Below are 24,392 nucleotides of genomic sequence, written 5' to 3' on the forward strand. Positions count from 1 at the left end.
ATTGATTAAGCAGAGGAGATGGGCAAATATTTTTTTATTATTATTTTTTTAATTCCATCAAAGACTTAAAATGATCATCAATAATCTCTCTCTGTTTCTATAATACCACTGCAATACCCAAAGTTTTCTATTCTCACTCTTGCTTTGTCTGGGATAGCTGTGGTTGAAGTTCGGTTAAGTATTATTGTATGCTGGGTAGACATAGCTCATGAATTAGGTTAACAATTTGAGTTTGTTCCTTGGTTTAAGCAAAAATTTTATCAAATCTCCCTTTTAAATTCCTGGCCCTGTTGACCTTTTTTTTTGATTTCAGTCTAAAGAGACTTCTAACTGTCAGAGTGAGGAAAGGTAGAAATGGAGGGTGAGAGAGTGACCATAAAGCTCTCTCTTTTTTATGTATATATGAAAGGTGGACTACAGTCAAATTGCTTTGTGATAACATTATGCTTCATTTGGTCTCTTTTCTCCTTTCCTGAGATGTGCTTATATAAGCCTTGAGGATATTAAAATATATTTTGAAAGTTCAGTTCGTAATGCAAGGGAAAGATTAGACTCTTCCTCAAAGAGTAGTGGCTTAGAGCAATAAAGGTCTGTATATAAATATACCTCCAAAAGAAATGTCTTTGATAGACAACTCCTGGCAACACAGAAAACCTTTGTGTGAACCATCTGAAGCAGGGAATAAATTTCTTCCTCACAGATGAGTGCACTCAAAAGAACTATAACTGAATAGGGCATTACTTTTTTTCAGTGAGTAGAAAGTTCTTCTTTTGGCTTATAGCATTCTACAGTGTTGGCCTTCAGTAAAAGCTGTATAATTGATTGCATTGGATAAGTACATTTTTCCAAGAATGCTCATCTAGAGTGAAATGTGGCACACTTCTGTTCTTGACAGAGTGCAAGCACATACTGATCTAGTCCTGGCTTAAACTGGGTCATCTCCTCTAGTCTGGAAGAGTATTTCATATATGTTTGCACACTTCAGAGTAATGGCAGAAACCCCCAAAAAGTAAACTTTGAAACCCTAATGGATGAGTGTATAAGTAATGTCAACATCTGCAACTCTGCTATGCTAAGCACTAACACAGAACTCTTTGAGGGAGAAGTATCCTATGTATGTATTGGATATGTGTTTTATTTAGTTGTTTGTACCATTTCTTAAGCATACTTGCTTTGCTTAATGAAAATTAAAATAAAATAAAAATCAGACACTTTCACAGAGGAGAACACTGAGGATAAATAATGAGAGAAAATACAATTGAAGAGAAACAGAAAATGACATTAAATGATTTCAGTGACTAGTATTCACCAGCAAAGAACTCAAATACATGTTAACACATTTGTCTCTATTTCTAATTATTACTGATGGATAGTGTTACAATTATTTCCCTAAACATACAAATCTATCACTTCAGATAAAGTTATCAGATGTGCTTCTTAGCATAACTGAGTTAAGATTTGTATAGATATAGCTAATATTTCTAACTTTCTGCCTGAAACAGCCGTGATGATTTGTGTGTGTGAGTCAAAAAGACTTGAAACAAATTAAAAGAATAAGATACACTTCTACTTCTGGAGATTTCAACAGATGTTTAAAAGAAAAGGCTGCTATTAGTATTGTTTAGAAGATGCAGTTGAGAACAGCTTTTTGTCCAACTGAAACTAATGCTAGAATGCACAAAATACAATTTTAAAAGAAAGAACATGAATAGTTTAAGAAGTATAATAATATTCTGTAGATATCTGTGATTCTATTTTTAAGCCAGAAATTAAAATTGCTTAATGCTACTTCTCCTCTTTGAATATACCACATCAGATTGATAGGGTGTTGGTTCTATATAACATTTCTGACAGTAACAGCACAAAGCAGTTTTTCCCAAAAGTTTTGATAAAACAAGCTATGTCTGTATAAATTTGAAGAATGGAAAATTAAAAAGAAAGAGAGAAGAGTAGAAATATATTGCTGTTGATGTCAGTTCTACCTTCTTTTAAAAGGGCTTATTTGTTGCTCTCTCTCTACAACCTCAAAATAAGAATGATTAAACCTAATACAAAGCCGGTCTGCTTTCACACGATTTCTGTCCTTACCCTATATACTTTCTTTCTGTTTCCAATTCTCCCTATCTCTAATTTAAAGTGGAAACTTAGTGGAAAAGTCTCCTTGAGTGGAAACAATTACCTGGTGACTCAACCAGTATTGTTACTCTCAAAGCATGCCTCTTGGGAATTTTAACCAGGATAAAGAACAGATTAATTTGTTTTCAAACATACTTCTACACCTTCACCTTTGGAGGCCCTTCAAAAGGAAAGCTGCAGTTTTACCCCCCATGCTTATCTACGTCTTTTAACAGAGACCTTCCAGTTGAAAATTTAACTTAGATGAAATGTAATCTTGGTGTGTTCAGTTCATTTTCAAGACTGCAGAGTTCAGAAGGAAGAATAGAGTAGGAAATAGCTAATATGCTTGTTCTTACGAAGAACATCTCCAAAGCATAGCGTATAGTTTGGCAGCAGTGGCAGCAGTGGTTGAAGGAACTCTTTCTTTTTTCTTTTCTGAATGAAAATATGTTTTTGCTTGTAAATTAATGCTAATAGTAGTATGTTGGGGATGAAAATGAATATGGAAACATAAATAAATCTCCAAGAAAGTAATTTAAAACTAAAAAAAAAAAAAATCATACTGTAACAGTAATTATGCACCTTGTAAACAATAGGAGGAGAAGGCTAATTGGAGATAGGAAGTATTGATAGCCAAAAACTGAAAAACACAAAACCTGGCATTGGGCTGAATTGTCCCAGAATGGATGGGATTAGGATCCAGGGTGCTTGCTGAGATCTCCATTATACTCCTAGCACATAACATTCATTATCTTCTGTTCCAAGTGATCTGTGTTAATGGCAGACCTATAAATGTTTCCACTGGCATTGAACAACATACCTTGCAAATATGACATGTAAGTGAATTCACATAAGTGAAAATAACTATTGAAAGTGGTACAATTATTTACCAGATCTGCGAAGAGAAAGGATGGCAAAAATTAAAAATATTGTCAAACTCAGTGTTGTCTAATTAACACCTTAGCAAGCTGAACTTTATACATAGTACGAAGATAGCTGATATTAATTTTAAAGAAGATTTATTGTATTATAAATCTTACCTGTAAGATGTGAGTAGTTAATTCTTTCTTAGCTTAAGTTACTTTGAATCAAGCATTTACATTTTTTATTCTAAGTCTGATGTCTGATTAGTTTAAATATCTTTTAATTAGTGGAATTATGTTCTGACTCTCAGGTCTCCTGTCAAGAGATTTTAATGAGTATCAAGCAAGATGATTAAAGTAAAATGATTTTATAGTAAACCTGAAAGCTTCAGATGTCAAGTTAACAAAGTGAAAACTATTCCAGTAAAATAAGCAACATCAGTTGAGAGTTCAAAGGAAAGCATGGTATCAGAGGAGTAAGCAGTTTCATTAAATTCTATTAATGATCCCTGCAGATAAATTTTGCATTTAAATTAATGCCTTACTTCCAGAGAAAGCAGTATTACTGAGCTTCAACCAATGATGCAAACAGATTTACATGAGCTTAACATCTGTGATTTCCTGACAACTGACCTCCTAAATAAGATTTTTTTTTTTTTTAGAATTGCATTAGTTGTAGATTTAGTAATTTTTTTTTTTTTTTTTTTTTTTTTCCTCCTCTCTGCTAAAAGACAGCTGTTTGAATTAAATTCATTCTTTATCCTTACAGGGTCTTCATTCTGGTGCCTATTGGATATTGTTCCTATAAAGAATGAAAAAGGAGATGTAGTACTCTTCCTGGCCTCTTTCAAAGATATAACAGACACAAAAGTGAAGATTGCTGCAGAAGACAAAAAGGAAGGTTTGTGTAAATTGAAACCAATATGGATAAGAATGTAGTTTTTGAGAGTCACAGAATTTTCTCTCATGCACACTGTTAAATCAGAGACGAGTTAGATTTCCAAAGAGTAAATTAATATATGATCTGGAAGGATAAATAAACAATTGAAGATCCACATTATGTAAACATGGAAACCAGGGGACAGAGTATTTTGCCCTTAAAGTGAAAATTGTTTTAATGAACGATTTAATTCATTTGCTTTTTGGATTTTCAAAGATAAATTTAGGAAAATCTAGACCTCTTCAAGCATCCCTTATGTAAATCTGATTTCAACGTTGCTGAGAGATGAATGAATACCTTTTTCATGTTTGTCAATGAGACAAATACATGTTCTTTAGAAATTATTTTGCCTATCATGACTACTCTTGTGTCTTCTGATTTTCATTTCATTATATGAAATTATAAGACTTACAAAGTCTTTAGATATATAGTAGAAGAAATAAGAATAGTATAAGAAATATGTTCTTACATTTGTTTCTGAAAGAAAACTATGAGAGGATTCTCTCATAAATTTGGGGAAGGAGGGGTGTGCATAAAGGACTATACGTGCTATGCTAACAACGCACAGCTGCCATAAACTCATTTTGATACTATAGTGTAGTGAAGTTTTGCTATATTCTGCTAGCACAGGCCAAAAATAGTGTTGGGGGCTGGAGGGTGTATGGTCATCACTGAACTGCTTGTGTATAAAAGGGTGTGAATTGCCATAAATTTATGATTGATGTCATTTGTCTGTCGTGTGATACACACTGATCCTGCTTGTTACTTCCTGATCCCTAGTTGTTACTTCCCTTGTTACTCATGTTGAAACCATGATTTAACTTAAGGTTTTATTATAAGGAGATATTTGCTTGATTTTCCCTTTGATTTTCTGCAGCACATTTATATATTTTATCTCGTGTTCACTCAACTTTAGTTGCTCCTTTGTGCTAACATGAATGCAAAAGTCCACTTTTTTACCTGATTTTCCTTTACCCAGCCCAAATGTCAGACACTGTGTGTGACCTTTTCTTTTGAATGTCTCATATTAAATACAAATTAAACAGATTTTCTCTTTTCTTCCTCTGTATAAAAGCTTCCAGAGAAATTAGTCCTATCATGCAATGATTAGAGAGGACTTTGTCCTGAAACTTTCATATAAGATAAAGGGAAAAGTTGTGTATGACACTCCTTAAGAGGTGCTGTGACAATCAGCAACTCTCATATATTTTTGATTTTGTTTTGTTTTGTTTTAAAACTTAATTTACCATTCTTCCCTCCATCACTATCTCATGCACTCTATTTCATGGCAATGTTCTTAGAGACCTCATCTTTTCAATATTGCCAGCTTGGTTTCAGCACTGCATTTGTTGCCCCACCTGTAAGTTTGTTGTAGAAATATACTCCAGCATTAGTATAAAAAATGTATGTAATAAATATTAACCAGAGAATCACCTGATATTTAATGTGGGAAGAAACTTCTGGAGAATGTCTACACCATTTCCCATTACCTACTCAAAGCAGGGTCAGCTAGAACAGGTCACTTAGTATGAGTCTTGAGTACTACCAAGGATCGAGACTCTACCACTTCTCTGTGCAACCTGTTCCAATATATGACTGCCTACAAAGTGGGAAAAGAAAATCCTTATGTTTAAATGGAATTTCATGTATTCAATTTGTGTCCATGGCCTCTTGTCCTTTCACTAGGTACACTAAGTAAAATCTAGCTTCCTCTTTATTTCCCCCTATCAGGTATTTATACACACTATTTTTCCTCCTGGGCTTTCTCTGCCCTGGACTCATCAGTCCCAGCTCTCTCATGTGTTAGATGCTCCAAACACCTAGCCATCTTTGTGGCCTTTTGCTGGACGCACTGTGTTGATGTGTGTCCATTTCTGCCCTGTTAAAGGGGAGCCCAGAACTGGAACCCGCATTTACGATGAATCTCACTAGTACTGAGGAGAACATCTCCCCTAACCTGCTGGCAACTCTTTTTCTAATGCAGCCCACAGGGTTGTTGGCTTTCTTTACCACCAGGCACATTGTTGGCCCATGCTCATCGTGGTAGCTATCAAAACCTCCAGGTTTTGCCTGGCAAGCTGCTTGTCTGCTAGCTGGCCCTCATCCTGTCCTAGTGCATGGGTTTATTCCCAATTACCTCCCCCCCCCTCTCCCCCCCCTCCCCCCAAGGAGATAGGTCATCATATTCTCCTCCCATCATTCCTAGCTGAAAGGCTTCCCTGCCAGGTTAGCCTTCCTGTTGGAAAAGATGTTCTTAACCCAGTAATAATTGCTGGGTTAAAAGCTGGACATCTTTTCCCTCCATGGATTAATCTAAGCTGCAGTGTTATGGTTTAAATGGTGAGCCTTTTCTGACTTCCTATTAATTCTTTCTAAGAAGACAGATTTATTTTGATTACACATTGTTTGTTGGAGGGAGGGGTGATTATTTTCAGTGTGCCAAAGTGAAATACCGTATGCCAACCATTTTACATTCCATATTTTTGTGAAAAAAAAAAAAAAAAAAAAAAAAAAAAAGTGGGGGGCAAGGGCGGTCTCTTCTAATAAATTCTGCAATGTGCAGATTGATTTATTCTGCTTTATTGTTCTCAGCTACTTTTTGATTGTTCAAGCTACAGCAGTGAATATTCAGAACACAAAATTTAGTTTTAAAACACATTATGCCTGTCAGGAGGCAGGATATTTAGAAGGGGATGTACCGTCAAGTAGATATACATTATTTAAGGCAGGTAGAATTGTTTCAGGATGCATGGGACATCATGCACTTTTGTCAATACAGGAGGTTAGATAGCAAAATAGTTTGACTCCTCTGCTCAAAGGAACTACGTGTCATGGAAACCTTTGTTCTCCAATGACTCTGTTACGTCTTCTGAAGGATGATTTTGATCATCAGAGTTGGAAGAGTCTGAATCTCTTGTCCTCAGTAAGGAGAACCTGCTTTCCTCTTGCTCAGTGCATGAGAGTGCGAACACCTAGGAGATGCATATAGAACTGTCCTTCTGCTCCTTGTTTCCTCAGATACTTCTGAGCATATACCTTTGCACCTTCTCTATACAAGCAAATATGCTATATTTGAGTCTTGAACCCTTAGAAGTATTGATCTTCACAGCCATTACTTTAGCATTATACCACATATTAAAAGTTAATGGTGGTTTTATTCCAGTAGCTCCTAGAGACATAAGGATATGTTCTGGAGGTGAGAGAGAAATGTCCTTTGAAGTATATGTAGAGAGAGAGGAAAATAAATAAATAAATAAAATCAATTCTTAATATAGACATCTTGAGGAGGCAGCATGTACTCTGGAGAGTGTCTTGGAATGATGAGAGAATAAGTATTAGCAACTGTTTGACTCACTATTTCCTGGATAAACTCATGCAAGCATCCCTAGATTTTTAAAAGACAAGTTATCAAAATTTAAGTTTTGTAGGAGTTTTTTGTTTGTTTTGGTTTTCAGCTTGGTGGTTTTCTGGTTGTTGGAATATGTTGAGGACAGACAGTGGAAAAAATCTTAGGATTTTCCTTTCAGAGTTTGCTAGTTCAAACATGTAAGACTGACAGCAGACGTCATGGAAGAAACCACAAATGTGTTCAGCATGTGCATTGCCAACTAGAAGAGATCTTAAAAGTTGTGTGTGTAGCATGTTATGGTTTGTGTTTGGTGGGGGTAGGTGGAGGGAGTTAGCTTTGCAGAACTTTGTAAATAAACTTAAGACTTTCACAGGCCTAGACATAGCCTGATGTCTTACATTTTATTAATTAGGAGACTATGTTGTGATATGTCTCAGAGACTATGTTGTGATTGAGTCTCAGATAGGATTCCAATTAAAGTTAGCAATTTATTAGAGGAATAAAGGCAAGCAAACAGCGCTGGGTGCACTGGGACTCTCCACTCCACCAAGACGCACACCCCACAGTTTCCATTCCAGGCTTATATCCCCTCTACTAATGCATATTCATTAATGGGCATGTCCTCCTTTGAGCATGCCCTCTTCATCTTCTGGAATCTTCTGGAATCTTCTCGACCCCAGACCACATGCAACCCCCCCCCCCCCCCCCCCCATTACATTAACCTTCTCTACTTCCTTAGTCTCGTGGTTATACAAGGACGTATAAGACAGAAAGTCACATTTTATCAGGTGGCCCTCACATTGCTCCACATTGACACGAATCAGATAAGCACATCTCACAATGTGAACTAAGATGTGTATTGTACATGTACTCTGTCTTCAGAAGCACAAGTAAGGGTAGCAGGAACATTTGCAGAATTCACTTATATTTGCAGCTATACTGAATGTAGTTCATGCAGTGGCTCCGAGCAACTTTGAGGTCCTACAAAGTCTCCGTAAATAATGTCTATTAAAAGCAAGTTCTGTCTAGCTGTAACAAAGACAGTTTTAAGGTTGTAAAACAGTTCTATTTTATCACCTGTCATTTTCAAATTCTGAAAATTTCATTCCTTGAGAAGAAATCAGAGAGTTTTCAGGTGTTTCATTGACCACATAAAAACAGACAGGTTTTTGAACTTATACGCATTTTAGCTCTTTAAACTAGCTTTAAAAACAAAACAGAACAAACAAACAACTGTTTTACTCCCATGCCTTACATTTGGACAAATTGTCCTGTCCACAAAATGCTTTTGTAGGTGACTGATCTGGTTCTGAATTGTAGATAAATTTATTAAGAAAACAAGTCCTTATTTGTCAAGACTCTTGCTTTCACTACAAGGTAGAAATTACTCAGGTGTTTTTATTCTCATTTTAACCTTCCAAATGAGCTAGTTTATACTGTATTATCAACTTCTGTGCAAATCATTTAATTAATATGTAAAAACATCAATGAGTGTGAAACTACCACCTCTTCAGATTAGAAATAAAAAAAAAAATATATTAAACACTTTGGAGGGCAAAATATCAGTAAGTAAAGTATGTGAATTAATCATTAATCATTCCATTAATTAATCATTAATCATTCCATTATCATGGAATTAAAAGGGGGGATAGAATGGGACACTTTAAATTCATTGAATTTATGGTCTTAAATATTATATTCATGCACAGAAAAACACTGTTGCTTGTGTAGGTCAATGAAAAGTTTCTCAATAACTTAAAGAATCAGGAAATAAAAGACGTTAAAAAAATAAAATAAAATAAAAAATAGAAAGGCGAAAAATAAGTAGTGACCCAGCAAAAAATATTTAACAATAAATTTTATTGTGTATAACTATATAGTAACTTCAGATAAATTACAAGATATGTTTCAAATTTAGTGGCATAATAAAAATGACAATATTTCCCCTAGTGAGATAACGCTTTATAAATGTGTAGTAATGGGTTGGTGAATAAACTGTTTTAATGCAGTTATGAAATAGTTTTTTTTTTTTTTTTTTTTTTTTTTTGAGTTGGAGTCTTTTATTTTATTAAAGATTTTGCAACTTTTCAGGTAAAACCTGGGAAACGGCAGTAGTATTAACAAACAGAAATAGCTTAAAATCAGTTTACCTTCCTTGTTCTGTTGGATCTCAGTCTATTGTTAGAAGTAGCCAAAGAACGATGCACCTACTTGGATTTTTATTTTTGTTTCAATTCTGAATTTTATGAAATAGGTCTAAATACAGCTTCTGGGGAAAAAATAATAATAAAAATATTTATTTGGGAATGCACACCCTTCAACAACCAAAATGGAGGTAGAGAAAAAGAGAAATCCCTGGTCTTTGTGTATCTTTCCTCCACCTTCTAATTCTTCATGATGGAAGAATCAGCAGCTTATCTCATTAAGCATACTGGTGTTTAAAAGTCTTTCCAATCCATGAGACAAGGAGTAATGTATATCATTGCTTCTTTTCTCTTATTGCTCTCTGAAAGTGTAATATTAAAATGATGAAGATCATACATTTGTTTCTGTGTAAAAACTAGTCCCTTGAAAATATTTTGTAATAATATTTAGAGCTTTTCAGCTGGTATGTGCATTAAGTACGTTTTCTCATTGAATCAGTTAATCAGTTAACAGAGGAAAAAAAAGTGGCTAGAGGCTAACCTGGATCCACCATACAGCTAATAGTTTTGTGAATATTTGACGGTTGTTGACAGAAATAATATGTCATGCAACTAACAGACCTCCTGCAGCATATTGCCCATGGTAGTGCTTTTATTCTGTCATTAATAACAAAGCAGGTTTGTATCAGGTTTCTCTATATTGACAATTACTGGTGTGCTGTACCCTGGAGAATAATACCTTAAAGTTAGTGAAAGATTTTTTAAAACCTAGAAAAAACTTATACCAGCCTTCCTTATGCTCTCTTTTTTTAACTTTTTTTTCCCTGTTTGTTCAAAATCTTTTCATATTGCTTTATCCTGTGTTCCTCAAAATCAACTTTTCTCCCTTCCTTCAGTCTATCCGACCGTCTGTCCGTCACATCTTAATATAGTAATATTTATACTGTTTGAAGGATAGGCAATGTGTCTAAGCCAGTCTTACAGCCTCATCTGGCAAGCAAAAAAGATAGAGACAATCAAGTGATTGGGGATGGAATAGAGCCATGGAGCTAGTTAGATAGTGCAGTTGTAAAATAATAATAATAATAATAATAATAAAGAATGTAGCAACCAGTTATGAACTTGTCCATGATGATGAAATCTGTCTTTTCAATAAGCACTATTTACTCAAAGGATTGAAAAGCTTTAAAAATAATAATAATAATAATACTTCCAAGAGATCCAAATCTGCAGCCCCACAGCCTTTAGGGTAACTTTGTCCTAGTCTGCAGTAGAACTACTTTACATGAATACGGTTACTCAAGTGTGCATTTCAAGAATGTAACCCTCAGAATATTTTACCTTGCTATTCGCTATTTCATTCACTTATTTTCAGTATGTTCTCTTTTGAGTTAAATTTGAGAAGAGCGGGTTGCTTGTTCTCTAACATTCTGAAAGATATTGTGATGCATAAAATGCTTAAGTTTTATTCCAAACCACAGGGAAAGTACCTTTTTAAATTAAGTATACATTTCTTTTTTTATTTTTTTTTTTCCTAAAGAGAACCAACAACTGTATTTAGTTATGTTTCAGTGTCACCTGCTCCTGCATGGGTTTGCAGATGCTTTATAAAATTTAAACTCTTGATCTAAAGGATTTTCTGCTTATTCTTTTCAATGAACTTCTGAGCTTTTTATTTAGTTATGTCACCCACAGAATGCTGGAGAGTCACTTTCAGTCTAGTATAAACTCTCTTTTCCTGTGCTTACAGCAGGTTTTTATGAATTTATTTGATTTCCTGAAATCTGGAAGATGATTCAGAAATCTTTGTATAGACTGCTACTATTCATTAAATAATTCTGATATGATTTCTTAGGTAAAAACAGATCAATCTTTTGGATTTTCCTGTGTAATAGGAATGAGATACTAGATGTTAATCTTTCATGTCATATATAATTCTGTGCAAAACTTTCTGTGGTAAAAATCCAGGGTGGAAGTGGATGCTATGCAATTCCTTGTTGGGCAGTTAAACACCCAATGTAGCTAGTGTTTTTAATTAATGCATTGAAGGTTTTTTGTTTGGTTGATTGGTTGGTTTGGTTTGGTTTTTGTTTGTGGTGGTGGTGGTTTTATCTTCCTTCCTTCCTCCCTCTCCCTCCCTCCCTCTGAGACTTTTTTTTTATTTTTTTTTTTTCTTTTTTTTTTTTTTCTTTTTTTTTTTTTTTTTTTTTTTTTTTTTTGCCAGTAGCATGCAACATTTCTGGCTTGAACAGCTTCACTATTTGAAAATACATCAGTTTCATGATCTCCCTCATGCCACAGCTTGTCTACTACAGAGTGAGTGTAACACTTCTGGGTCACATTGGAGTTTACTTACTCACTGTAGATTGCATGAGTCTATGGCTCGAGGTTAACATGTTTCTGAATGTATGGGATGGTTTTGCTTTTCAAGGAATATCCAGTGCTATGCTCTGACTACTCAGTTGTGATTTGAAGGAGAGCAGACATACGTTAGGTTTGAATTTGATCAGTAAATCAGGTTCTTTTTTATAGTGTTGTTAAGGCAGCACGTAGTGGAACATATCAGAATTTGTGACTTGTTTCAAAAGCACAATAAAAGATTTAAACATCCACTTTCTATTAAGTATAAGCTTGATATATTGAGTTTTTATAAAACAACAACAACAAAAAAAAGTCATTGGCTACAAAGGCATTTGCATTTTCTGGTGCTTTGCATGTGCCTGACAATTTATGAGTTCTCAAGATGTTACGAGTAGTGGTAAGATGGGCAGAGGGGGTTGCTGTTAGTTTCTTTTCTTGGAGAAGACTTCTGAGATTGTCTTATGTGATGATTGTGTTGCTACAGCTAATCTCGTTAAAGAAAAAAAAAGGCATTGAAGGACATCAAGAGAGTTAAAAAACATATTACCATATTTTTCATCAAATAAAAGGGGAGTTGAGACTAAATTGCAAAACATCCTTTTTAACACCTATTTGGGGAGGATTATCATCACAAAGGAAGGAGTGTATAAAAGTGCCAGGCAATAGAACCCCCAAACAGTTTTTTTTTTTTTTTTTAACACTGATTTCTTGCAGTACTTGGGGAGATGAGAAATCCTTTTGATTTTAAGCACAAGATAAAAATAAAACAGCAGTATTTAAAGTGCCTTTCTGCTGGTTGGATTCACTGTGGTGTCTTTTTGTCTAGCATCCATTGAAAGGAAAACAAATCTGTCAGGTACATAACAATTTTTAAATATCAGAAATAAACAGCTGTTATTTAAATAATAATAATAATAATAATAATAATAATTGCACACACATCAAGACAGCTGGTGAAAAAGTAGTTTAATGAGGATCAGGATTGCCTCTTTTCCTAAAGATCAGAAGCAGAATTCACAAACTTCATTCCTTGTTTTATGTTATGAGCTAGAACACAGCTCTAAAAACTATATTGTCTGATGACATCATATCAGCTTAGGGTATTCATGTTTTCACTTTTAATAACAGCAATAAAAATCTTTTTTTTTTTTTTTTTTTTTCTGCTTAAAGGAAAAATATTAGTAATTTGTAAGGAATTTTGCACTTCCCTTTTCTATCTTTGTTTTGCTGTCTATAGGAGTTGAATGGCTTCTATTAATAAAAATGTAGCATTAATCCTTTAGAAATTATGGAATCAGTTTGTGGTAGAAGTAACTGGCTGTGCAAGTTGACTACTGTCATTCTAAGTGCCATATCAAGCCCCACAGCCTGAGTAGGTTAATGAATACAGAACTCTTATTAGCTGGAATGCTAAACTTATATAGGAGAGATGGGATCCATCTAAACCAAAATATTATAAGATCATTGGCAAATAAATTTGAAAATCTTATTTAAAACTTTTATTTAAATAGTGGACAGAAAGTGTAAAATCAGCATCGGTAATACATAGGAAAAAAAATAATCTTACCTGACTGAACATACTTTAATTACGCCTGTAGTTAAATAGATGATGGAGTTGTGGATAGTTTTCAGCTCAGTGTTCAATGGGTTAAAAAAATAAAAATAAAAATCTAAATTTGGTAGCCATTAGGAACAAAACTGACAGCATTATTTTGGTATTACATAAAGCAACTGTGTATCCATATCGTGAATGCTGTATGTTATTCTGGAAGAAGGACCTGCTTGGATGGACTTCTATACTAGAAGAGCCTCGCATTGTTGGGGTTGCTGAAAGTACTAAAAGAAACTCTACCCAAAGGCATTGTGCCTGCATTATGCAACGTGACTCAGCATGGATCTCAATGCACGTAGGCTGTTGTATCCACCACCTACTGGGGTGGACTATCTTGTGCTTCCTAAGTTAACGACCTAAGAGGTATTAAATACAAGGGATTGTGAGAATAAAACATTTGGTGGAAGAGTCCGGAAAATGTAGCTGGTCAAAAATTGGGCAAAGATATTTTCTTGCTTTCTCAACATGTCTGAAGCACGCGTTATTGACTACCTGGAGAGGCAGCAGAGTAAACTGAATGGCCTCATCTAGCATGACAATTTAGGTTGAGAAAGGTGAGAAAAGGAAGCCTGCAAAAAGTGTTGAAGAAGATTTTAAACTGAAATGGCAAAGATATGTACAGCTATCCAACCCGACAGTGGAGACCCAATTCAACAAATTCAGGTTTTTTGCTCAGAGAAGTGGTAAGCAGTCTACACTCACCCACAATTTAAGAACCTTTTTAAAATTTATTATGTGTTTTAAAAGTTCTGATAATTGAGAGATAGAAGTTTAAAAGAAAAAAGTTGAGTTGTGTTTTGTTTTTTTGAGCATTTTCCAAATTAGTCTTACATTTCTTTGTTTCTGGAAATTTTATGCTTTGTAGACAGAAAATGGAGATAAGGAAACTGCAGTATGAAGTATGGGGCTTCTTCTTGCACCTTCCCCAGCTTTCTTTTGAGTAGCTAATTTTATTTTGCAGTGCAGCTTTTTTAACGTATATATTTATATATATTTTTTTTATTCCTTCTCCTCCTCACTGACATGTAAAAAATCCTCATCTGGAGAGGTCTCTTGGATGAATTAAATGAAGCATTCTTCACTAAGAAGTTTGGAAAGCTTTGTTTCTTATAGCTTTTCTTTATTTATGCTTCTTTTTTGTAGAGACAAAAATACACCAATTTTCTATAATTCCAATCTTTCTTGCTTTTCATAGGCAGGTTTCAAGATGTAGCTATTTTTCTTTATTTTTCTTGTTAATTTCAGGCTGTACTAAATGTGTTGTTTGTTTTCCCCCTGCCCTCCCTTCTCCCTAATTTGTATGCATTGAGTTGACTTTAATTAAACCTGTTTGACAGGCAGCTTCTTCCTTTATTCCCACAATTATTATTATTATTTTATTTTATTTTTTTTCTGAATCCTGACACATTGCAAAATGTCTGCTTTCATCTACCTTGGTGTCAATTGTCTGTAATTCTGTCAGAGTCAGTGGAGTTACCTTGAATTTACTGCTGTATAAGCAAGAACAATTTTTTTCCCATGACTGACAATTACAGATATCTGAATAGAAGAAAAAAATGATAATAAAATAGAATATTTTCAAAACAGTATCCAGTTTTTACCCTAATAGATTTAATGTCACAAAAAAAACAATGATTATGACAGTGACCATGTGGAAGGAAAATTGGAAATATAAAAGACTCAAATTAAAATTTGAATATTACTAATGAGTAAGCTTGCAAATTCTGATATAATGCAGGCCAAGTACAAGTCTTAGTTCTGTAAAGTAGACCACAAGAGGAGAAAGTAAAATTGTTATTTTGTTTGTTTGTTTTTGTTTGTTTGTTTGCCTTGAAGTGGTTAATTCTAGGCACTCTTGATACTTGTCAGTAATCACGATTTCATCTTCTGAACCGATAAATTTATCTATGAAATCATATGATAAAATTAATTGCGTCAGAACTGAGTGAAGACATTTGGCTTTTAAAACTTAACAGTGACTTTTATTTGCCCTTCAGGAGAGGGATTTAGTATTCTTAACTGCAAAATATTATGTAAAACCAAGAAAATGTATATGTAGGTGTATAAAAAGGTGTGTATAATCTGTATATTTAATCTTATTTCTAGCAAATTCTAAAATGTCAACAGTTCAACTCTCAAACGATGAAGTGTCATTTTCTGATGTTTAATGGACTCTCACTTCTGTTCTACAGAAAAATGGAAAGGAAGAGGAAGAGCTGGGTCACATTTCGATTCAGCTCGAAGACGGAGTAGAGCTGTCCTTTATCATATCTCTGGACACCTACAAAGAAGAGAGAAGAACAAATTAAAAATTAATAATGTAGGTGTAATTTCTTTTTTTAATGTATTCTTTGTACTGTTTTTCTTCGGAAAAAAAAAAAAAAAGAATGCTGTAAAAGGTCAGTAGTTACCTTTGAAATGTCCTAATCATATTATAACAAGAGTAGTAAAGCATATTTAATTGAAGTTCTACCTACTATTGTACTTTTTAAACTTCATATAACAAGACAGTGTATTTAGCTATACTGTAAATAGGCATTCATTTACCTCAGGAAAAAAACATTATTGAATTTCTCAGAACTGTTTCTCAAAAACAATTTTTCTTAAAATCTCAGAACAGTATTTAGTTTATTTGTTGTTTTTCACTACCATCAAAAAAGCTCTACTTCAAGTTAGGGCCTATATTCTCATATGTTTATACAAAAATTTAAAATGTAAGTAAAAAGACAAAATGTGTCAAAGAATATAAGTTAAAAAAAGAGGACTGAGATGCTGAGAGACACGTGGTCACAAAGCAGACCAAAAAAATACGGTCGGTCTCCTGACTCCATTTGCTGGTGATCCCATGATCTCTGAACTAGAGAGAAAAATATTTATTAAACACCTTCAAAAATCCATGATAGTTCCACAAGAAAGAAATGGTCTTCCTTTTTTCTCCTGGAAAAAGTAGATAAAGGTTATGTATCATGAACACCCTGAAAATCTAGTTGTTCCATCACCTTTTATTGGTCACCAAAATTAAGCAGCAGTACAGATACATTGCCCTAGACATTACTACGTTAGAAATTAATAGCAGAAAAATTTTGACTAGATTAAGAACATGAGAATTAACAGCTGGTGTAAGTTTCAGAGGGCATATGGTCACTTTCATTGAGTGTAAATTGTAAATGATAAAAAAATGTTAATTATTTAAAAAACTTTAAAGAAAAAAAAAGATTTTTGAAAAGAAGTTTTAAAATGTTAAAATTTTTAGAATGTTAAAAATGTTTTAAAATATTAAAAGTTAAAGAAGGATAAAAATTTTCAAAAGAATTCTTACTAATTGTGCTTTGATTCATAGCAGTCTCAGAGCATGTGAACTGTATACCTTCATATGAAACTAAACCAGGACTCTCAAACTATCTGTCCAATCCACAGGTCCACACTAGACCTAGTCTGAAACAACCTCTCCACAGCTCTGAAAATACGCATAAGAAGGATATTTTGTCTTCAGCAATTTCTATTCCACTCTATAGGTTTATTCACCTTTTGCAGTATTACGTCCTTATGTACACAAAGCTTTAGCCTGTCTGGCAGAAAATCATTGCTTTTTAGTCAGAATTCACGCAACAGAGGAAGAAACAGTTTGCAAGATTCCATCCCCTTCTCATTCTAGTTATTCCATTCCTCATTAATCTTGTTTCTGCCCCAGCATTCACAAAAGCTATTCCATCATCAGAACCACGTATCTAAATAAACGTGAGGACGGTGTTAGCAACAAAGAGATCTTGTTAAAAATGTTAGTATAGAGACAATAAAAAATATTGTAAAATATGCTTCTCTAGGGAGATTGTGAATTAATCTAAATCTGATCTAAACCCACAACAGAACTGGTGATAGAATGTTCAAGTCATTTGAATTGGAACCTATATCTGTTCTTTTTAAGAAAATATTTTAATTTGTTCAGAATATTTTCTTCAACATGTTTTGTCACTTTTCTTTTTTGAATCTTTTGAAAACATCAGATACATTTTCTAATTTATTTTTAATCTTTATTTTACAGGTAAATTCTCAATATTTCATACCAATGTAGCTTTTACATGATGAATGAATTCTATGATGCATTTTAATTGTGAGATTAAAAGACTGTACTCTTTGATTCAGATTTTTAAGATGAGAAAATCTCCACTAACAGTGAAGAATAATCTCTTTCAGCATTTGTAATATTTTTTTTTTACCAAAAATTACTTCCAAAAATAGGAAAAACACAAAGAATGTGCATGTTTAAAATAATATGCAAATATGTTTGTGTTTTTGAAAGATATGCTACAATTTTAATTCTTGCCTGAATTTGACTGTCATATTTATTTGTAATTTTTGAAAAAAAAAAAGCTATATTAGAAGTCTGTGTGATCAAATTAATGTTTTGTCTCATTACATTTTTTTCTCTTTTCAGAATGTTTTTGTAGATAAACCAGCATTTCCAGAATACAAAGTTTCAGATGCAAAAAAATCCAAATTCATATTGTTGCATTTTAGCACTTTTAAAGCTGGCTGGGACTGGCTTATTTTACTGGCAACGTTTTATGTTGCTGTGACTGTACCTTATAATGTTTGCTTTATTGGCCATGATGAGCTGTCTACAACTCGAAGCACAACTGTCAGTGACATTGCAGTGGAAATTCTTTTTATCATTGGTAAGATATCTCTGGTGTTTGTTTGGGGTCTTTTTTTTTTTACGGTTTTCACAAAACATATAATGTAGAAGAGGGGAAATCATATGTTTTCGTGATTTTTAAAGAAAATAAATTTTAGTCTTATATTTTGAGATTTTACCTGAACTTTTGATCTACTTTTATATTTATTTACGTTAAAATGCTTCAGGTAGTCCTGCTATTTCTCAAAAGGGAGTTTGAACTTAAGTTTGAAAACCTTTTTAATTTTTTTTTTACCCTGGGGATGCTTAAAACCTTCCCAATTCCTTACAATAGTGTTGTTCGTAACATTTTGTCTCATTTACATTTTAACAAACACTTAGAAGACCCACAGACCACAAGTTGAAAATCACTAGATTTTAAAAATTAATTTCATGAGATTAAAATTTGCATTGCCGTAATGCTAATATACAATGTCTATATGTTATACTGACAACTGGGATAAAATTTAAGCGGTTGAAGCCTGGCATATGGTCCTTTCTTTAAAGTTTTTATTTCAATGGTCTGTTTAATATTTATACCTTCAATGGATTAAAGGGAAAACAAAGTGAAGTCTAATAGCAAATGAATTATAGCAAAGGATTTTCTTTTCTGTATTACTTTGTATTCCTTTCTTTATATATATAGAAAAGAATCACTGGCTAGGGTCACACAGAGGCTTTTTTCCCAGTGTTTTTATTGTAACATCACTGTCTGCAGTCACGTTGACCATCAGATGCATGTGAAGTTATTTTAGATAAATAAGAAAAGTTGAGTATGTGTTTCTTGAATGTGAAAGACTTAGGGCAGGTTGTAACAGAGAAAGAAAATGAATAAAAGAAAAAAAATACCCTATGATTTTAAAATTATTTTCAACTTTACTTTTCTACCTTTTTCCTGAAAAAAAAAATATATATATATATATTATTCATTCATTAAAAGCAATGTTATGATGCTCTCTAGGAGAATTAAAGACTGAAACTCCTTAAACATTAAGGAACAACTCTATATGTCTATAGTTTAACAGGAGATTTTTTTTTTTTTTTTCAAAATAAATAAATAAAACTGAAAACTTTATTCTGTCTTTTTGATATAGTTACTGTAGACAATAAAACTATCTTCCCTGCTACTGATGAAATATGCAGCTTTCATGTTAGATAAGTATTTATGTTTCCTCCTTTGGACATTAATTTGCCAGTGTGTTTAAAGTGCAATCTTCCTCTTTTATACTTACTATGACATCTCATCTGACTCTTGAATTAATGCAAGTGATCCATATTGAATGGATCTGCAGTAAGGCACTTCAGTAAGAAATCTGTGTTCTGTAATGCAGATCATAGAGGATAATTTTTTTCCTGAATGAAAGCAGCAAGGTTATGACTCTAGTCAGTCATAAGTGACTCCACTTTAAGGAATAAAAAATGAAATAATTCCACTTGATCTACTTAGGAGTCTTTCTGCATTTATGAAAACAGTAGACTCAAAGTTAAGATACTTTGATAATGGTTGTATCCCTCACCTCACTCAGGTGTAGATATGTTTGTGTTATGAATGTTATTATGTTTATGCTTGTGTTATGAATGTCTTTATTAGAATCTGAGCACAAGAGAGTATAAACTGGGACTATCTGATTTATGTGCTGTAGTTTTCATTTGTAGCAAGACAGATGGCATACTGCTCAGTGCTACTATTCTGTTTATATCCTTTGCTGGAAATACAGAATTCTTATACTAGTATAAGTCAAAAGCAATGGTATTTCTATGACCAATAGAGTAACTAGGTAAAAATAATCTTCATAATAATAAAAGCAAGATTCTGTGTCAATTTTACTTGATATTTTCTGGTTAGATCTTTAGCTCTATCATCCAGAAAACAAAATTGTGGATTGAAGCAAATATATTCAAAGAAAATTGTTTAAAATCTCAGAAAATGCTTCTTTACATAGTTAATATTACTGGTAACCACAAATACTATGCAATTACATACTAATTGTTCTCCCCCAGTTTCATTAACAGCTTGTGTTTTCCCAAATTAATTGCTTCTCAACTTTCTTTCTGTTTTTAATTTGTGGCTCTGGGGAAAGGTTTATAGAGCATTTTCAGGACAATGTCATGCTGCATATAAATCTCTGCACTAAATTTAAAGAAAAATGGTATATTTACAGTCACCTCTTAATGGTCCTTTGTCCATTAAAATGTTGGATTAATGTCTCAGAACATGTGTTACCATAATGAAAATAGTAAAATTGACAACATGCATAAAATTAAGCATAAGTTTGAGGGCACCATTACACCAGGGCTCTGCCAAGCACATCTTTGATGAGTTATCCATGCACTCTGAGAAAAGCCAGTGAGCAAAATTCTTTTCATGATGCTAACATCTCAGTCAGCCAACAGGAAACTCCGCTTGAGATGGGGCCTTTAGCTGTTTTACAGCCCTATGATTATGGCTTAAGGAAAAGGAATCTGTCTACTTTGATTTCATTCAGATTTCTCAGAACATGGAATAATATTCTTTTTATGCACATAACTTGCATAAACTCTTATTTGGACTTACAATGTCTTACTTTTTAGCTGTATTATCAAAGGGAGCAGAGCCATGTCTATAAAAAGGAGAGATGGTGTCTGCACATCAGTTCAAGGGAAGTGATAAGGTTTCCTTTATGCAGAAGAGTTTGAATGAATATACTGGCTAAAAAAAAATCCTTTTTTTTTTTTTTTTTTTTTCAATTTCCAGTTGAGCATGTGCTTAAGCATGATAAAATACATATGGAAGTATTCACCTCCATTGGGGGTATTTATGAGTATTAATCTGAATTAAATTATTTAATTATTTATGAGAAAAGAACATATCTAGCTTGAGTTTTAACTAATGTAACCTTTAAAGATGTCTAAAATAGAAGATTAATAACACATTTTATGATATCTTGGAAGAAGCTGGTGACAGAAAGTAATTAAGGCTTCTCAAATTAAGTTAAAATTATTATGTTAAAATAAAGTTAAAATTATTTTTTGCTTGATGTTTCCTGTACATACTAGTGCTTTGATAAATTGTTTGATGCAATGTTTAAATGTACGTGCAGATTTCTTTCCCTTTGTAATGTTAGCAATCTTTTTTAAAATTCTCCTGTAAACAGATCTTTTGCTTCCTCTGTCCAATTATAGTTTTAAACTGGTTTGGTTTAGAACTCTTTGACTGCTCTAAAAATCTCTTAAAATCATAAATAGGTGGAGAGAAAACCTTTACTGTATTTAAGTGAACATAAAATAATTATCTTGCCGTTTTCATTTAGTGGGTGAGATTGCCTACTTTATGACTCCATTTATTTTAAAGTTTCTGTCCTATCCCTTAATTTGCATAGGCAGTAGCTGGGTACTTCATTTGTAGATTAGGTATGTTTAAGGCCTGGACAGATTAAATATCAATATGTCCAAGAAGCATAATATATTTTTTGTTAGTTTTCTTTAATATTTGTAAAATAATGCTTTTTGACTTTTTGACAGGAAAAAAAAAAAAAAAAAAAAAAAAAAAAGAAGAATGTCTTTCCCATTTTGTTCCATTTTATTAGTAATACCTTCCTGTTTGCATAACATTTACCCCTCTATATATATATAGTGCTTTTCTTCCTATTTTATTCCAGTTCTCAGATATTGCCTTATTTTTAAAACATTTTGAACACCTAAATCAAAGAGAGTAACGTTACCAAAAGACTATCAGTATTTTGTTGCTATGTGCTCAGATTCATTACCACACAGGACTATTTGAACAGGATGTCTTCAACAGGAGTGAAGTTCTATGCAATTGTTCATGTATATATTTTCAGGCTAATTGTAATACTTTATTTGCTAGATAAGATGAGAAGCAGTCACTTTAAATTATTTTCCCCAAAGTATTCTTTTTCCTACCTTAGGGAAGAAAAAAAAAAAAAAAAAAAAAAAGACAATTAGACAATTTACCCCTCCCTCCTCAAGTCTAAAGACTTTCTTTATGATTTCAAGAGAGAAAATGAATCATGGTTACTAAGATTCTCTTTGTATATCTCTCCCTGTCTTGTTAAATGCTAGGAGAGTATTTAATTGTAGAGAGTATGTTAAATGCAGAGTAGGTATTTTTTTCAATAATTTCAGCTTTTAATAACAGCATATTTAGAAGCCATAGTGCTGCGATTTTTGTTGCATGATACTGAAAATTAGAGATGTCTCCAATCATTGTCTATCACAAATCTAAATTACTCAGAAGCAACAGATATCAAGTAATCCCAAAAGTGTCTTAAATCATATGAAGCCCTTGAATCTTTAGTATTTATAAATTTAAAAATATGGCATGAAACTAGTATAAATTTGTATCAATATTTGTGACTTACACAATAGTTCAAGTATGCATAATGTTGTATTGAAAATTATATATATCAAGAAAAAAATGTTGGAATCAGATGAGACAGTATTAAATGTTACAGATTTTTTTACGTTTCTTTAAATTAGCAAATTTATTTTCCTTTTTCTTCTGATATTCTTTTTTCATTATTATGGCTATCATTTCATATCTTTGCAAGTGTACAGGAGGACGTATAAAACAATTTTTTTGCCTAGAGGACTTAAAATCTAATAAGAGGTCTTGTGCACTTTGAAAGGAAATGGTAGCGGAAAAATATTTTAGAAAGTTTACCTTCAGACCCTACTATGCAAAACATTAGGTAGATGCAAAGACATTGGTTTGAATTTATATCTGAGCATCAAATGGTATTATCTGTGAATACATATGGACAAAACTTGAAGAAGGACAGAATATCACTGATGTACCTAACATTAGGGAGGCAAGGACCTAATACATTTTTCATGAACAATGGGTTGCCTAGAAGTGTTAATAAACATTAAACAGTATTTATGTTGAAAAAAGTAATACATTTCTTAAAGATTCTCACTCAATGTGTCAAATTAAATTTTGCAAGACCACTGTATTGTTAGAAAGGTTTCCAGTAACCTTCCCTACATATCCTTGTAAGGAGGACCGCTGCTCTTCTGCATGCAAAATGCCATTTCCATGCACAAAAACATCCAGCTATACATAAAGGAGACAAGCATAAGCCTCAATAATTTCGAAGTGATCTTTTCCATGGAAACATTTCTGTATATCAAGGTAGATACATTATATGATAATGGAGGTACTCTGAAAATTTGACATGAATTGGCTCTACTGACTCTTTCTCATTTGAGGTGTGATCTCATAGCAAACAAAAAACAAGTGTGTTTAGTCAGTGTGCCATTTATCATCTGTCTTAAACGAATATGTTCACGTTATTTTTCTTTCCTACTTCCTGTTTCACAGTGAGACTTGTAACATCAGAGTGACAGGCTTCTTAGAACTTAATAGAGAACTACAACAGGTTCTTCATTCTTTTATTATTATCATTGTTATTATATTTATTATATAATTTATATATTATTTATTAAATATTTATCATTATTATTATTGTCATCTATACTGTGGTGTCATTGTAAAACAAGCAAACAAAAAACAAGTGTGACAAATTATTGTTTCATCTGTAGTCAACATGCACATTATGAAGTGCTGTAGTAACAATTGTGTAAGTAATTTTAATTCTGCTGTTGCCTTTCATAAGGTTTTCAAAAAGCCTGTTAATATAACCCTGTCATATATTGTATGACTGGCTTGCGTTAATGCTACAGTCAGAGAAAGTTTACATTTAGGTTTGTTATCATACAACATGATGATGAAACAACACTGTAGATTAAACTCAAGATTAAAGTCTTAATTAACTACCCAGGTCATTTCCAAGAAATGGTAAGATGTTTAGTAGTTAACCATATTTTCGGAGCACTGGAACAGGCTGCCTAGAGAGGTTGTGGAGTATCCTTCTCTGGAGATATAAAGCCTGTCTGGACGTCTACCTGGGCAGCCTGCTCTAAGGAACATGTTTTGGCAGGGTGGTTGGACCCGAAGGTCTCTCAAGGTCCCTTCCAACCCCTAAATTCTGTGGTTCTGTGATATTTTCATTATCTTGCTTGTGGCCTTTTGTTTTGTTTTGTTTTGTTTTATGAATAATATCCTATGTGAACTGTTATCTAGCCACATGAATGTATTTCTGAGAGGAATATTTCAAGTTTCCCTCTTCTGATCATTTAAAAACTAAAGAAAATTTTAAATGGACAAAGCAGTCACATTGCCCAATTAATGTTTTATTTGTTCCATCTTTTCATTGTTGTCTGCAGCATTTCTGTAAAGAGAACTGTAAAGATAGTTTTGGATAGGATAGAGTTATTTTTATTAATAGTATTTTTTATGGTGCTATGTTTTGAATTTGTGATGAAAAC

The 24,392-nt window shown here is 33.1% G+C and overlaps 1 protein-coding gene across 1 annotated transcript in view; it reads left to right on the forward strand.

Moving 5' to 3' along the window:
* Positions 1-24,392, forward strand: part of KCNH8 (potassium voltage-gated channel subfamily H member 8) — a 194,115-nt gene that overhangs the window by 74,224 nt on the left and 95,499 nt on the right. The window contains exons 3-5 of the mRNA XM_035316085.1: positions 3,751-3,882; positions 15,580-15,707; positions 17,823-18,063. Coding sequence (XP_035171976.1) covers positions 3,751-3,882; positions 15,580-15,707; positions 17,823-18,063 — 501 coding nt within the window. The remainder of the gene's footprint in view (positions 1-3,750; positions 3,883-15,579; positions 15,708-17,822; positions 18,064-24,392) is intronic.

This window comes from Oxyura jamaicensis, chromosome 2 (genome assembly GCF_011077185.1).
Source record: "Oxyura jamaicensis isolate SHBP4307 breed ruddy duck chromosome 2, BPBGC_Ojam_1.0, whole genome shotgun sequence".
Classification (NCBI taxonomy): Eukaryota; Metazoa; Chordata; class Aves; order Anseriformes; family Anatidae; genus Oxyura; species Oxyura jamaicensis.